At 43.0% G+C, this 17,120-nt stretch overlaps 1 protein-coding gene across 1 annotated transcript in view; it reads right to left on the bottom strand.

The window, feature by feature from the left end:
• arid5b (AT-rich interaction domain 5B) overlaps positions 1-13,616 on the bottom strand; it is an 84,690-nt gene extending 71,074 nt beyond the window's left edge. Inside the window, exons 1-3 of the mRNA XM_030106935.1 lie at positions 13,526-13,616; positions 12,934-13,188; positions 1,356-1,590 (exon numbers count right to left, since the gene is read on the bottom strand). Of these exons, the coding sequence (XP_029962795.1) occupies positions 1,356-1,590; positions 12,934-13,188; positions 13,526-13,546 (511 nt within the window). The 5' untranslated portion in view covers positions 13,547-13,616. The remainder of the gene's footprint in view (positions 1-1,355; positions 1,591-12,933; positions 13,189-13,525) is intronic.
• Between the last annotated feature and the right edge of the window lie 3,504 nt (positions 13,617-17,120).

Raw genomic sequence — 17,120 nt, 5'->3', positions numbered from 1 at the left:
GACGATACGGCGCATTTATAGAAAGCCGAGATGTGGAACATGATATTATTTAAGATGCAAGCTGATGCATCTATTTATGAAAACCAGCAATCACGCACACATACGCGCGCACAGACGCACACGCGAACATGCAAGCTCGTTCACACAATTATTGATTAGTGGAATAACAACAAAGCATTCATTATTGATCCTCTTGTCCTTTCTGTGTATGAGATTCAAGCGATGTCGACTAATCAAGGGCATTACGGCATCACACAGAAACACAGCAGCGTCGCTTCCCGGAAGACCCCGTGCGGCAAAAAACACTACAAGAGTCATCAATAAATCACCACTTTCCACAGAAAAAAAAGGCCACACGTTTCTTTTTCTTTTCTTTTTTTTTTTTTCCCTTCTCAGCCCGTAGCAGTTTCACTTCCACAGAATCTTGAGGTATAAAACGGCTATTAAAAATGAATTAACTGCAGATCTTGGAGCTCGAACCTGACAACTGTAACCGTGATGGTATTGTTAACATGTTTGCTGTGCTATAATTCACCGCGACAATCAGCGTTAGGCGTTGCGTCACACAGCCTTGTGAGACACGGGAGAAGGAGTGGGAAACGGCTTCAAAGGGAACGTAATGTTCTTTCTGATTATTAGGCTCAAATGCCAGAGTTTCATATTTGCATCGGATGAGTCATCCGCGGAGACGCGCAGCTTTATGTTGGGCCTGATTCATTGCTAATGGTGTAGTGAGAACCCAAGAGCCCGGTTCAAGAATCAAGCATTCGCTGACGCTTAATGGCATCGAGTACATGATGAATACACCAGACAACCATTCACACACACATACACACACACACACACACACACGGCAATGATCTTTAAAGCTGCTGAGCTACACAGCCAATTATGATCTAAACTGATGGATAAGAAGGTATCAGAGGTGCTTTACACTGCAGTTTGCTGGGACTCAATTATTTAAAGTCATTGCCAGCTGAATTATATGATTTTTTTTTTTTTGCGGTGCAGTCCTTTGTTGTTGTCACAGTCAGAAAAAAAAAAACAGAGCTGTTACACTGGAAGATGGTAATATTGCCGCCATTACCTCTAGCCTGCCTCTATTAGTGTGATTCTCAGCTCATTATATCGGGAGTAATTCCAACTACATGCTGATGAATTACTCCAGTCAAGACAACACTTGTTAAACCAAGCAAAGGACAATAAACATCAGATGATTTATGGCGAACGCGGGACAACAATACATAAACATTCGACACTGCCGCACAGAAAAATTGAAAACGCCGCAGTAACCTTTAAAAGAAGACAAAAACAATCCGGACAAAAAAAAAAAAAAAAAAAAAAAAAAAACTCACCTAGCTGTGCGCGCTCCCGCTGGACATCCTTGAAGTTGAGTCCGCTGGTCAGGGTGCTCTCCCTGTACCGGTGGAGGGCCTCGCGCCTCCCGTTGGTCCCCAGCTCGCGGAGCACCGAGGGCTTCAGGGGCTCGGCCTTCAGACCGTTGGCCCATCCTGAGAAATCCGGTACCGTCCACTTCACCAAGTCGTCCAGCCGCACAATCACCTTCTCCGACACCGCGATCACCTCGTGCTGGAAAAGACGCAGCGCAGAGGACACCGGAGTTACACAAACGCAAGGCGACCCATGTTTCACTTTGAACTAAGAAACACTTTTGATGAGGGGACGGGAGAAAACAAGCTCATTTCTAAACGCGCAGATGTGAATCTCTCAATAACCGAGGCTGGCAGTGAGCAGCTCGGGCCTGTAAACGATTACACAACAAACTTCTGCTGGAAAGATCAGAAGAAACACCAAAACAAACAACACAATTAACAATTACTGAGCATTTTGGAAAACAATTCAGCTCATGAGGTTTTTTATTTTTTTTTTTTTTAACTGTCTAACCTTTCTATTTGCAATTTCTGTCATTAGAAATACAATCAAACCATTTGAAACCACCATTATATTATTAGCATTAGAAATAAAAAGAAAAACATCCAGAGAGCTAAAAGTATTGAAACTAAAGGAAGCCATTATGCAGATTGGTCGTATTATTACAGGTATTTAGTTTTAGCATCGACAGCATTCTGGAACAGACGGCACACAAGCATATCAAACGAAGCCAACTTCACTGTGAAAGAGAATAATCGTATAGTGCTGCACAACTGCACCGCCATCACTGAGGGGAATATAATCAGGGTCATTAGCGAGTAAAAAATAGCATTAAAATCAGGACAGAGATCAGAATCAAAATCAGAGCTCGCAAGAAGAGACAGGACAAACAACAGAACGTCCTTATTTATCAACCCAATTGGTATGTGCGTCAAGTAGCATTACGGCTGTGGATGCACATTAATGTAAGTAAATTACAGCGGCATGAATATGGATGATGTGGATGATTGCAGAATTGAGTTTGTGCCAGGAGTTAAATCAATGTCAATGAGGACGTAGGTGTTTTAGACTTCTTGATTAGCGTTTCGGAAGTCGGGGCTCTTGGTATTCACCGTGAACACAGAAATTTTTATGCTTTTAAATAACAAGTCGCACTCGGTGGTTATGATTACACCTTCAAAGTGTAGAGGAGTAGATGAAATGCAATTTGTTACAGAGGGAGCGTAATGAATGAACGGGAGAAAACGCTGCGAGCCAGAGGTCTCTCAGCCGCACAATAAAACCAAAGTGGAACTGTCAGGAAACTATAAATGTAAATCTATAGCAGCGATGTGCACGGTTGACACTGAGGTAAGCTGAATAGAGAGCTGGTGGTTTTGTGTACATACTTCAGTCTGTTCACTTGGCTTACTTAATAAGATTTGCTCTCCCTTCAGTATGTGCTTCAACCTTTTTTTTTTTTCCTTTCTTTTTTTTTTCCCTTCCTGGGGTTGATTCAGAGCCTTTTAATAACTCACACACTCGAAGAAGTACAAGTCCAGCGCAGAGGGAAGGAAGCAGAGATGCTTAAATGTGTTTCCATTTGAAGGGCTAATGGCTGAAGTGCTTGTTGCTAACAGAGCGAAGTGGTGCGCGGCAAGATGGCTATTACAGAAACACGGGAATCTGGAGGACAGATGTGTACGGGCACAAACACAAAGCACATCTCTGACGCTCACCTGAGCTTATCTCCAATTTACGAGGCATCTGTCTATTTGTGCTCATTTCCATCAAAGAGTGCACGGATTAATGACATTAAAATAGCACTCATTCATGCCACACTGACAGATTTATGTGCGTAACTAAAGGCTGCGGACAAAACAGAGCGACACGAGAACAATTTAATAAAATCCACAAGAACAACTCTTAAGGCAAATCCTGCCTTTGAGAAGCTTAAAATGCTAAGATTAGCCTATTTGGGCATTTTAATCTGCATTTTTCTGTGTTTCAGTGGATTATTTTTTAAGTGTTTCTGGTATTTTGTGACCAAATTCTAAAAACAAACGGGACTTTTCAGCTTTTCAGATCCTCTCCGAGTGCTCTGTCTATACAATTACCCATATTCAGTTCTCACATCATCTGCAACTACAGGCATATCAAATCCCAACCAGTTGGAGACAGTATTTCCTTATAAAGGAAAAGCCTGCGAGGGATAGCTTGATATAGCTGTGCCTCCCTCACTAAGTAGAAACATCAAACATGGGTTTTCGGTCTTCTTATAATGAGCTGTCTTCAGCTGTCAAGTGGTGGCGGGTGGTTGTAACCGGCTTTCCATGCAATGAAAAACTGACTGCTGTTTCTGCCTTCAGAAAAAAGCAGGCCATTTGAATAATGTAGAGCAACAGTAAATAGGATTCAGCCTGCAGCCAAAAAAAAAAAAAAAGGGGGGGAAAAAAAAAAATCACATTGTACTGTATCGCTGCAAAATTATCAACTGTACTTTGATGCAATCTGTTGACAGGCAGCACATTTAGAAACAGCACGGTAAAATATTTGAGTAGAGCGCATTCAAAGCCATAATAAGGCACTGAATGTTCTGCAGCTGATGTACACTCTGAGGCAAACAGCAATCCTTCAAGTATTTCAATAGTGTGCACACACACACATACACACACGCACACGCAGCAACAACAAACCTTAAAAAAAAAAAAAAATCCACAGCCGTTCCCTCTGTATTAATCAGCAGAATGACATGCTGCCTTGTGTGAGTGTCAACAGATCCTGTTTGGGGACTTGTTCGGCTTGAGAGTGCAACACAACAGGTGAGCGCAATTCAGCAGCTGTCAACACAGTCCGGAATATAATCAGTCTATGAGCAGAGCCGCGGCGCTGAAAAACGGGCTACATCCATTAACTTCGCCATATGCAGTTTGTTCCTTTTCTTTTATTTCTCTCCAACTCCGACAAACAGCCCCGCACCCACCGAAGGCCGAGACCAGAACGGGGGGGGCGGGGGGGGGGATCCTGGGCTGGTGGGTTTGCGTAAGTCGGCGATGCGAGGGTTGAGAAATGTTTAAGCAAATACTGTAGAATTAAGAAATGCGCTGTGTTTGTGTATGCGGGATTTCTGAGCGTCAGCCAGCTCAGTTCTGTTTTCAGAGGAATGATCACAACAGCGAGAGCGTTACCCCAGCATGGCTCGCGAGGGAAATATTGACCTGGAGCTGCAACCCATGATTATTTGGTTTTATGTAGACGCACACGAGCTTTCAGTCTGAAATCAGATCAGTCAAACAGCTCATCAAAACCCAAGGACAAGTCCAGCTGAAATAGTCACATACTAAACAGATTGAATTTAAAATTGGATACAACGTGGAAGACTGCAAATGCTTAAATTTTAAGAGCTGGATCGGGTGAATGTTTGAGTTTTTTTTTTTTTTTTTTAAATTGAAAAACAAATTCTCCTGCGAGGACTTGGCGATTGTGAGTAATGCCCGCTGTCTAAGTTCAGCACTATAATTTCCTTGAGTTCTGGACTGGTGGCGAGACAAAACGAGAACTTAAAGGCATCACTGTGGAAAATAGTGAACTTGATGGCTGGAGAAAAAAAAAAAAACATTGAAATATCGATAAAATGATTATAAATAGCCCATAACTTGAGTGCTTTAATTCAAGAAGCTGAACAGGAGCACTGTGGGACCTTTTGAATCATAAACTCTGAGGTATGGGGAGGTTTTTTTTTTCCATTAAATGTAACTCAAGTCCAGCTGAAAATGTCACAGACTGGAAATATTGAATTTAAAGTTGGATGTATTGTGAAAAAAACAGCACATATAAGAAGCTGGGACCGATAAATGATTCAAACTTTTTTTTTTTTTATCGAGTATCAAATCCTCCTGCCAGAACTTGACAATTGTGAGTAATTCTGGTTGTCTAAGTTTATTACTATAATATCCTTTAGTTTTCCACTGCTGGCTGGACGACCTGAGAACTTTAAAGGCATCATTGTGAAAAAAAAGTTAACCTAACGACTGCAAACCCCACGAGACGAAATAATAATTATTAGTAGTCTACAACTCAAATCTTTTAATTCAAGAGGCTGAACATAATGACTATTTGGGGACTTTTTTTAATCACTAACTATAAATTATGAGGAGCTTTTAACTGAGGTAACACGGGCACTCTTGTTGAGATTTGAAAAAGGTGAATATTTCTGGTTTTCGGGGGCTGCAGATTAGACAAACTGAGATCCTTACAGGGTGTGAATGTGAAAACGGTTAAACTAATTGTTTGAGGGAAATAATGGAGTAGATGATAATCAAAAATAATAATTAGTCTTCAGCTGCATAATTCAAAAAAATCCAGCTGCATGTGTGCTCTGGTTAACAATGTGATCTGTGCTGCTTTTCTCTCACTGACGACGACAAACCTGAACGTTTGGCATGCAACTCTGGGAATACCAGGAACAATCCAGGAAGTAATGGAGCGTCGGCGCTGGAGCCAGGTGCTTCTGAGTCAGTCGTGAACAGGACACTAAAGTTTTTGGGGGGCGGTTTGCACTGCTGGCGGGGGCGGCTTGGACATCTGATTGCCCCCCGTTTGCCTCCCATTAGAAGTCCGCCAGGCATGTCCAACGGGGGAGGGAGGGGGGCTGCGGGGTCAGGCCAGGACCCACTGGAGAGATTATATCTGTCGTTTTGTCTGGGGGCAGCTAAGAGTCCCCCCCCCTCCTCAGGAGAGCTGGAGGAAGTTTATGGGGAAAGACGTCTGTCTTCGCTGCTGTCCACACTGCCACCAAGACAAGCGAGAAAGAAATCAATGAATTTGTACCAATGTGGAATTCGACTAAATAGTAATAGATAGTAATCTATAAATGCCTGTCAGAAAGAAATGTTTTCCTGTCCATGAACATGATAAACTTTACTTTGGACTCTTAGTTAGACAGAAGCATGAAAACTAATTAATTACTGAGGAAATAATAGCAAATATAGTGATTAAAATCACCATTAGTCACCAACAAATTCAATTATGACTCTTTAGTCAAAATTATTGTTGTCTAATTCTGTGTCGAATCTAGTATTTGACTAATTGTTTGGGCTTTAGACGCGCTGTAGCCCTTCAGAGATGAATCATTCCAGTGGAGCTTTGCGGCGTGGCGGGGGTCTTCTGCTCATCACTCAGATTTTTGGGCTTCAAAGATGTGCTTTGGAAACCCTGCTCCTCTGTAAATGCCGCCCGTCCACACTGTGCTGTCATTTCCAGTTAGTCAGTTGATAGTTTAGCAAAGCGGCAGACACAGCCAGCAGGCCACTTGATAATATAGGTCAGAGGACTGCAAGCCCACAGCCAGGAGGTGACACCACACATCAGCAACATACCAACCAGCCGGGTGTCATTCCAGCGACACTTCCTACACACATTCATTTAGAGCATTTATGCTCGCAGGATCCGATATCTTAACATGCTGACATCTTTCTTTATCCGAAGTGCATCCATAAACACACATATACTCACTAACGGCGGCTTTAATGGGTGAGTTAAACTGCAAGGTAACACATTAACAGCCCAACGTTACATTCTGTCTCCATCCGTCTGTCAATAATTCACGATATTACTGCAGCAGCGTGATATCTCCAAAAACATTACAGGGTGGATTTATCGCTATGACTGCACATAATGGGCTGAAAGTGGAGAAAACAGACTTCTGCTGTGAAACTGTAGATAACTCTGTTCCAGCAACCCATGACTCCGGCAATCTCATTGAAATTAAACTCTCTAAAATCCATATCATTCAATTTATATGGATGCGGCAGTGTACTGGTGGCAAAAACAGCACATCAGGGACATTCCCCCGATTCTATATTCGGTGATCCAATTATAAACAATGCGCCCTGAAATATTCCATATCATGCCGAACAATTCCCCGCGAGAAAATCCACGCCGCACTGTACGCGCAACGTTAGGGACGGCATTCCTGACTGTCAGCGTTCTGCGGCGGAGCGTCTCATCGCTCAGACAGGACTTTCAGCATGGGAGTCAAGGGGTGCGCGCTCCCAGTGGGTGGGTGTCTTTCTATACTGTGGGCACACACATCGACACACACAGACACACACAGACACACACACACACACACACAGCGCTCCTGTCATGCTGGGAAGGTTTCAGCCTGCTGCCTCACAGAGGTCAGCGCTGGAATTCCTAAGGCCAAAGGAGATTAGTAATTGAGTAATGGACATGGTGACATGGACAATGAGGAGACAGAGAGGAGAAGAAGTACAGGGAAAGATGGGGGGAGAGAGAGAGAGAGAGAGCGAGATAGAGAGAGAGAGAGACGGTATGAAACACAATATCAGTTCATTATCTATCTCCCCTCCCCACGACTGACCTTGGCTTCAGTGTCCCAAAACAAACTTATCTGGGAATTAAAAAGGAGCTCTGGGGAGTAAGCCAGGGACAATTGAATTATAATATGTTTTCTGAGACTGCCCTAAGACTACAAAGAGTTCAAGGTACAGCTTTTATAAGGTGAGAATTATTGTACATAATGTTCCGGCACTTAATTCATGCGGTTTATTCGTATGCATAAAAGTTGCTGTGAGATCAACGGGGTGCTGAACTCATCTTTTATTCACTGATTCCATTAACAGATTTCTCTTACGTGAGGCAGGGTGATGTATGAACTTAGCATTCTCCTGCACTCACAACGACAGAGAGGAATAGCGAGATAACAGGAGTTTTCAAAGCCTTTCTGAAAGTGGGTGAGGCATCCATCATGTAAGGTGACACCACAAAAAAGCTGCATCAGCGCCCTCCAATTGCTACAGCTTTGTGCGCTTGTGTTCTCACAAATGCATACGCAAACAAAAACAAACAAAAAAAAAAAATTCTAAATGCACGACGGCTACACGTCCTCCATCCAGGAAACCGCAGGTAAGAAATAAAAATACTGGCCGGGGTATTAAGCAAGAGCTTCTCGTCCGTGGCTGCATTCTCCTCAAAGGTTATAATAACGATCCACTGTAGCTGAGGGCACTGGAGTCATGCATCAAAGCTAATGTTTGCCTGTTCAAGTGGTTAGTCAATGACAAAGTGGAAAAAACCGAGCTAAAGAGCACCAAAAGTCTCCCGTGTGTTGACAAACAGGCACTGCTGTAACATGTCATTACTTTGGCTGCAAACACACAAAGCAGTTTGGTGAGAGAAATCAAAATCAGACCGTTTGTGGGGGTTTTTTTTATAGCCTTTGAAGTTCGGGGTATTACATTTTAAAGGTTTTAAATTACACTATCCTAAAAAGCTGGTAATAATTTACATGCTATTTCAGCAATGGTGAGGAATTCACTGGAGGGCAGTGTTCAGAGTTAATGACTTGTTCTGCAGCGGGAGGAGGCATACATGCATGCACGCCACACATGCACACATTGCACGGCCCCCACCACCTCCACTGCTGCCCCCCCCCCCCCCCCCCCCCCCCCCCCCCGCCCCTTCCCCACCTCCAAATTCCTTCCATTGTTGTTGTGAATGGGGAGATTTGGCATAATGCACAAACTGGCCCAAGACAAGGGAGCAGTATGGATGCACAAAGAAAAAGATCACTATAAAAATGTGACATATCACATTTACACTCCAGTCATTCAGCACAACGACCTTATCCATCAAAATGCTGGTCGCATAGCTGAGCCACTTACACTTAACTCAACTAGCATCCCAGATGCCTGAATTACCCATTCAGGGTTTTTCCCTTAGGAAAAATCAAAGAAGCAGCAAATGAATACAATCTAATTTCCCTACAAGCTGGCTTTCCAAGCACTGAAACACATGCATGGACTACTGCCATGTACTGAAGAAATGGCTCTGGATGCATGCCAAAGTGTTTTCCACAGCAATCAATACTGGCCTACTGCTGCAGTCCCCGGCCTGTCAGTGTGTCTGCGTGCGCGTGTGCATGCAAGCCTGTGTGTGTGTGTGTGTGTGTGTGTGTGTGTGTGTGTGTGTGTGTGTGTGTGTGTGTGTGTGTGTGTGTGTGTGTGCCAAAGCCTTGTCAGCTAGAGGAACAGAATAGAGGAGAAGAGAGGTCAGATGAAATCAGAGGTGATGATAATAGCACATTAATATAACATGATCCAGAAATATTCTCTGCGGTTGTGAATTCCCATTAAGAGCGCCTTGCTGTATTTGCAGTAAAGTGGGATATATAGTATAAGATAAGCATAAGCAATTAACCGCCTGCAGCAGAGAATACAATAAGTGGGTGTTTTGTGTGTGTGTGTGTGTGTGTGTGTGTGTGTGTGTGTGTGTGGTGAGCTGTTATCTACAACAGCTCTCTCCTGAAATGGGAGAGTCCAAAAACAGAAAGTATTACAGCCGGCGAGCGATACCAGCAAGAGAGGCAGGCCGTTTGGAGTGAGAAGAAATAATGTGTCACTCAATGAGTTTTAAAACACATGTGACTGTTTAGTCAGTGGCAGTTTGCAGGCAGACAAATAGAGCAGAGGCCCCAATAGAGGGTTTGTCATAATGGGTGAGCAACCCGACACAAAGCCTGTTTAAAGAGCAGGCCGGGCTCAACTGGTGGGGGTAAACACTGCTTGTCAGGCTGAGATACAATGAAAAATAGAGCTTCCTCCACATATGGACCTAATAATCAACTCAGTATAAAAAGATTAATAAATTTCCCCCTGATCTGTTTATCAACTATTCTGCAAACACAGGCGCCCGAGGGCTGCGTTTATTCAGTGAATCATTATTTTTATTTCCAGCCGAAGCCAACTGCATTTAAAGCTGGCTGCGTTTAAAAGGAATTGACCTCCAACCCTGTGACAGAAGAAAAACAAGCACAGTAGGTCATGGGTTGGTTCCTCTTGTCACTGCACAGCGCAGCAAAACACGGCAAACACAGCGCAGGAGCGGCGGAGAGCAAACAAATACCTGAGAAATAACCAGGAAATTACATCATACCTCAGCACAGAGAACACAAGTGAATCAGTAATCCAATTCTAGTGAGCAAGTTCAATATAAAGCTGCTCTGATGTCTTGAAAAAGCCATGCCTTTTGGTATTTGGAGGATATTGGCTTCAGGCTTAAGATAATAGCTATGTACAAAGACACCAGGCGTGATCTCTCACAGAAAGGGAGCAACCCGGCACCAGCTGCTCAGATGTCATAAGTCAAGCTGTGTTTCTGTTTTATGCAGCGTGAAAATATTCAAGAGAAAGTCTAACATGATCCGAGGAATGGCAGTTATAAAAAAAAAAAAGCCAGCGAGTTGTGGCTTTTACCTCATGACGCCGCCTGTGCTCGTTTTACACTAAAACCTTGTGAAAACAGCACACTTCCTGAGCACGGCTAACTTATCAGGGTCATATCTGTGTGAGTCACTGGCTAATTTGAACCCCTGGTTTTCAGCCAGTCGACTTCAGATTCACAGTTCACCGTGACTCCGCAGTCGTTAATCTGCCTTTTGTACACCAGCAGTCCTGAAGACAAATGACTAATGCCAAGTTTAGAAATTCCTGCGAGGCTAAAAATTAACTCTCCTAAGTGTTTACTTTTTCGCACATGCATCACTCACACTCATAGCTTTGTGGCAGATGAGCTTTAATATCACCACTTTTTTGTTTGTGCGTGTGGGCGTACATCTGGTTCGTACCCTCTCGGTTTGTTTTTTGGATTACGGGCTGCATCTGTAAGTGCTCCTAGCTGACTCATGCAGCGCAGATTAGTGTTATGGGGCAAAGTCAGCGAGAATGTGAATGGGCTCGCTGAAGGTCATAAACTGACTTGAAGTTGTCAGGGCAATTTCCACTGTGTAATATACAGTAAGTAGTCCGATTTGCTGAAAGCAGAGCGCTTGACAAGCCCTTTAATTGAGGTCAGCCTGCAGGCACCTAGATTGCACTTCAACATATCATCTCAAAATTATATTATTCCAGCGTCTGCCCTCTTCTATAATCTGTGCAACTTCAAAGAAAGGGTGTCTTTGCAGGATCGTGTGCTGCCATGCATTATTTATACTGGGAAATTGCCCTTATTCCTCTCATGATTTTAATCTTTAAACAAATACACACGCAGGAGCAGATCACTTCCTTTTTCTGCGCTTTATCTAAAGTGACAAATGTGTGAGATTTCATTAGCACTGGCAGCGCAAACCTTCTGCTGGTTAAATATAATATTTTCCAGATATACCCATTGGACTGGAATGCGAGCACTTAGCAATGCAAATAAGTCTTTGGGAAAGGGGGCGGAGTCCACGTCTCGTTGCGCAAGTGTGGTCTGAGAATCGGCAATGCGTGCACTCAAAGTAATTACAAAATAATTGCAGCGTGTTAAAGACTGAAAGGAGAGGGCTCCGGGAGATGATCCACGCTCATACAAGAATTCTGACATCAGGATGATAGCTTGTCTAAGCGGCCGGCCATAAATAGCCACCTTTCTCATGAAAGGGAAATGTGATAGCCACTCTATTACTCAAGAGGAAAGAATGTAAGTAAACCATCAGCGGAAGAGTCAAGTACAAACACGGCTTTGTCCTCCCCCCTATAAACAATATGAGAATGATTTCCACGCAGCCGCGAGTGATCAAAAGCAGAGAGGAGTAATTAAAGTGCCGTTGTCGTATCAGAGAGAAAACAACACATCATTTGTTTTACATCAGAAGAAGAGAGAGGAGGGGTGGGAGAAAGAGAAAGAGAGAGGGGGGGGGGGGGGGCTCTCAATAATCAGAGTAATGCCATTCAGTGCAACGATGTAACCGGATCACAAGCGCCACATATGGCCACAGTCAATCATAACTATTGCTTTCCTGTGCCAGCAGCGGCGCAACGTAACACACGGGCCGACAATATCGCTTTGTTGAGGATGGAAATGTTCGCATGGAAAATCATGCAAAAGCGTGGAGAGGAGTTTAAAAACGTGTCAACGTTTTCCCCGCAAAAAACCGCCACGCTCTCTGACGGACTGCCTCTTCCAACAACAGGCGGCGTTTTGCAAAAAAAAAAAAAATAAATAAATAAAAAAAATCTCTAATAACTATCGGAGCGAGCGATCTGAGCCAGTTTGATCCGATGCATTCATTATACCGTTTCGCAATTTCCGCCCATATGTCAGTGTTTGACACGCTTTAGCAAAGAAATGAAATGACAAGAGCCCGGGCGCAGGATTGTTGCGGATTTTCCCCTTTATAACACAATTAACCCCATAGAGCGCAGCGGCAGCCTTATCGAGCGCAGCTGGACAAGTGCACATTCAGCAGTTGACACCACAATAGACAAATAGGCTCAAGTAAAACTGGAGAACAGATATCGCTGCAGGTCAGCAGTTCCCCCGCTCCGATACATCAATATCAGTATTATCAATTCCATGCGTTGTTATTAAAGCCTCTGTCACCGGAGACTGCGACTGACAACTCTTAACGTACTGCGAATTCCATTTTTTAAATTTATTACTGTTGTTTAAAGCCAAGCCAAACAAAAGATAAAGCAGAGAGGCAGACAGGAAAAAAAAAAAAAAAAAAAAAAAACAGCAATGAGGCATGATTATTCATCATGCGATCAATGTTCTTACCTCTCCATGAGTGACTGTGCGTCCCTGGGGAGTATCCTCTGGTAGAAAATAAAGTTTGGAGCTTGATAAAAGTTGCTTGCTTGTTCTTTCTTCCCAGAGCAGCTGAAGCTCCGCTATGCAAATAGGATCCTCCGGTTTACATCTGACGAAGAAAAAGTCTCCGAGAGACAGGATTCTCGGTTTGCCATCCCGGGTAAATTTAAAGGCTTTATAGAATATATATGGTCCATGTAAACCGCAAGACGAGCCCACCCACTGTAGAGGAGGAAGAAGAAATAAAATAAAACAAAAACAGAAAAATACACAAAATTAATCAATGATTTCATCAACTCATTTGGTAAACAAATCATAACCGAGCAGATACAAACATTACGAAACGTGGCTGCCTCCGTTTTTTACGCACGGCTGGTAAATATCACATCTCGGTTTTCCGCACAATTAATATCGCGGAACTATTTTTAGCCGTTCAACGTATGACACAAATGTAATCATACTAAAAGTTTTGTGGGGGTGCGGGCACACGGCTCGGACACGGTCTGTGGCCGGAGCAGAGCGGATATAAAATAAAGGCACGGATGATAAGAAACGTTACCTTCAGTGAGTTCGGCTCCATCTCGACGTTATGAATTGATTAAACTCAACACGCTCTCCAAACTTGCTGGCTTGAATGGATTGCCGAAGGTCCTGTAAGGGCGGTACGCATGTAGAGTTTAAAACACGGCGTTTCACGAGATTAAACACCCTCGAAAAATTTCAAATGCGTTACAAATCGTTCGCACGCGTAAATATGCACACGTTTACATCAATCCGAACGCGCAAATCTCATTCAGTCATCTTTAACGTGCATTTACATCGCGCGCCATACCGCTGAAGGCACGATATCACGATATAACTTTAAAATATGACTCGCCTTTTAAATCCAAGCTCATCGAGTATACATATAAAGACAAAACGCATCTTCAGTGAAAATATTTCCCCCACAGAAGCTGAATTTTTGCAGTTAATCCGCGCCAGGAGCTTTTTGTGCGTGTATGCAGCGTGCAGGACTTGTGTAAAAGACGTTCAGTATGAAAGCACATTTCTCACAGTAATGACACTGAGGCGCTCGCTGTGGATGCCTTCAAGAAACAATGTTACATGAAAGTTAATAGGGCTATCAAATGATTCCTGAAAAGGCAATGCGGGACCTGCGAGGTGCTTTTCTTTTCCAGCTTTGAGCGGGATTACCGACGTGTTACAGCTTGGCCGTGCGGGTTGGATTTAATAAGGAGAATAATATTACGGTTTATTATTTTTTTTGTTTAGGCTGAAGTGAAAAGACCAAAAAAAAAATAAAAAAAAAAATGGTAGAGTCGTCATGAGACAGAAAGCACGAGGCGATCCATTATCCAAACGTAAATTACATTAAAAAAAACTGACCTTGTGCCGACAGCAGGGAGATATATCTGACTCAGGTTAACACATTTACACGATTTAAGCCTCTTATATAATTATGATGAGGGATATTTATTATTTTTAAACAGCCTTGGAATTACGGCGGCGCACGGAAACCAATATTAACCTATGAGTTATTAATCGCGAGCGTGTTATTTATACTAAGTTACACAAACTTCACAGTTTCTATTTACATGTGCGCACTCATTGTCCTTTGAGCCTCCGCTGGCTTGAATGTGTCAGCTGTATTTTATCGGCTGTCTGGAATAATTCATGCGCCGGGGGGAAGTACCGCGTCGGTCCACGGCGCTGCGCTGTTTCTCCACCGTCATCCCTCCTCCTCCTCCTCCTCTGCCCTGTATTTATCCTCCACTCAGATCGCAGAGCCTGCAACAACAGCGACATGGGCCTACTTCTGACACCAGCTATTTCAAGTACAGTATTACGCAATGCGCCTTTTCCCCATGAAATGACGGGCAGAGCATACAGGCGCATTGATTCACATCCGCTCCTGTGTATCCGACATGTTTCTTCCCCTGCTTAATAAAGGCCTGCCTATACATATTAAAAGCACACAGGGACTGATGAGGAGGAATTAAAGCCACCAAGGCTTATTGATAACGATTTCCACCTATTATACCTTTTCCACTGGACTCCATTCAAGGAAGCAGCAGTGCTTTATTACTAAAATAGCCCAGGCAATGTTCTGTGGCACTGATATTTTAAGCACTAATTCAGTGCATTGGTACAAAGTGAAATGTGGATTACACAGGGGCTCACTGTCTCACATGTGGCTGCAGCAGTGTTGGGATTCCTGCAGTGAATCCAATACAAACTGCAGCTCTTAGTGTTATCTTGCCCGATTTCTCCCACAGCCATTGCAGTGGCTAAATCAATGGGGTTGCATTGTTAATGGCAGCCACCATAATGAAGTCTCTGGTTAATCAATGGCACCACTCGAGCTCTTATCTGGCAATTGCAAGAATTTGCTTGTCAACAGCCTGAGCCCCGCGCGGCTGCAGCATTATGATGCAGATATTGACAGAAATCGGCGCGAATGGAGCTTCACATCGAGAAATCTGTCTTGGAAATAAATGAGAAATGTGTGTTTCAAAAGAAGAAGAGGTGCAGGACAAATCCAATAATATAATGTCAAAATATTCACAACATCTTAAAACTGAGCAGTAACAGATGCTGCATAACAGGCGTGCTGAGTATAAAAATCAAATTTTACAATCTCATCTGTTTCTCTTTATCTGAACTTTGTGATCAGATCAGATTTAATAAATGGGCTCCAAGAGATATTTAAATGGTTTTTATTCCACAGTTAGCATGAATGACAAGAGTAAAAGCCCACACGTTTTTACACTGAGAATTATAAGCTGCAGCGCGCTGTATTGAACACTGAATACCCTTTGTTTCATTTTCAAAGCTCAGACAAAAAAAAAAAAAAAAAAAAACTGCCTCACTGAGTTCACAAATGAACTGACTGAGAGGCTTTATTGAAGCGTATAAAGGGGAAAGCTGGGTAGAGCGTTACAGGGAGACGCTCGCCTATACCTATTTACTGCAGTCAGGAGAGATGTGGCAGATACCTGGTCAGGCAGAGAAAGCTTTACTTTTTCCTCGGCACAGGTGTTCCGCATTCAGCATAATGAGGCAGCGTCAGCAGGGAGCCACGGACGTGGCTGGAAAGCCACCTCACGCTGGAAAGGCGAGGTTACAGTTTCAGCCACAGCAAAGTGACACAACAGCCATTTAAATAGCTGGTGTAATTGGGACCAGATGCTGACATGTCTTGACGAGGAATACGGGTGTTTATTAAGTTGTCTTGAAGGTAATGTTCAGCCACGGAGAGATTAAACGCATACTTTAAAGGTTCAGTTGAGAGAAAACAGCAGAAAATAGCTACTGTATTTCACTCAACTGAGCAGAAGAAACAAGAAAAACTGAACGTTATAAAGTATTTTCTTCAAATTCAACATGGAAATCTGTAAATCTGCACATCTGAGTTGTTTTTATTGCTTCAGAAGACCTGATTCCAATGAATGGGTCACAGTTTAGTTCTGCTGCCAACTAACAACAACATTCATTCAAATCAGCTTCATCAGGACTACAATCACTTCAAAACATTCAGAAAAGTGCTTTCCTTATCTCCAGAAGTGAGAAACATTTGACTGAATTCTCGATATAAATAGATAAAGAGAAAATATAGTGTAAATGCACAGCTGTATGTAGATTTATCATAAGTCCTACAGAGTCCTACAGAGCATCCACACACAGTTTGCTGAAAAACAAACAAAACTGACCTAAATAGACATCATTATTTCAGCATTGTTATATTCACTTCATCACATGGTGCTGACAAACAGTTCAACTTTGCATTTCAGCTCTGTGAAAGTAGCAGTTTTGGCTCTTTTATCAGTTTTCCTCGTTCTCACTGCTGTGTTTTGTTTTCGTCTGCAACAGGAAGTGAAACAGCTCCGATAAGTTTCCTGTTCTGCATCAAGAGGTGAGAGATAAAGCTGAGATAGAAATACAAATGTTGAACAATGTGGACAATTTCACCAGTTTACAGCAAATAAACCGGCGAGCGGTTAGAGCTGAACGGAGGAGAAATGTGAAACGGCTTTAACCTTGGCTCCAGATTAGTACATTTCTCACCATCTGCTGAATGTTTCATTGTTTAAGTGCTGAAAACTTAATAATAAAAGGTTATATCAGCGAGTGTTATGCAAACATTCATGTGACTC

Source organism: Salarias fasciatus, chromosome 13 (assembly GCF_902148845.1).
Source record: "Salarias fasciatus chromosome 13, fSalaFa1.1, whole genome shotgun sequence".
NCBI lineage: Eukaryota > Metazoa > Chordata > Actinopteri > Blenniiformes > Blenniidae > Salarias > Salarias fasciatus.
The sequence above is the reverse complement of the archived record's forward strand: the minus strand, read 5'-3'. Positions and strand labels throughout refer to the sequence as shown.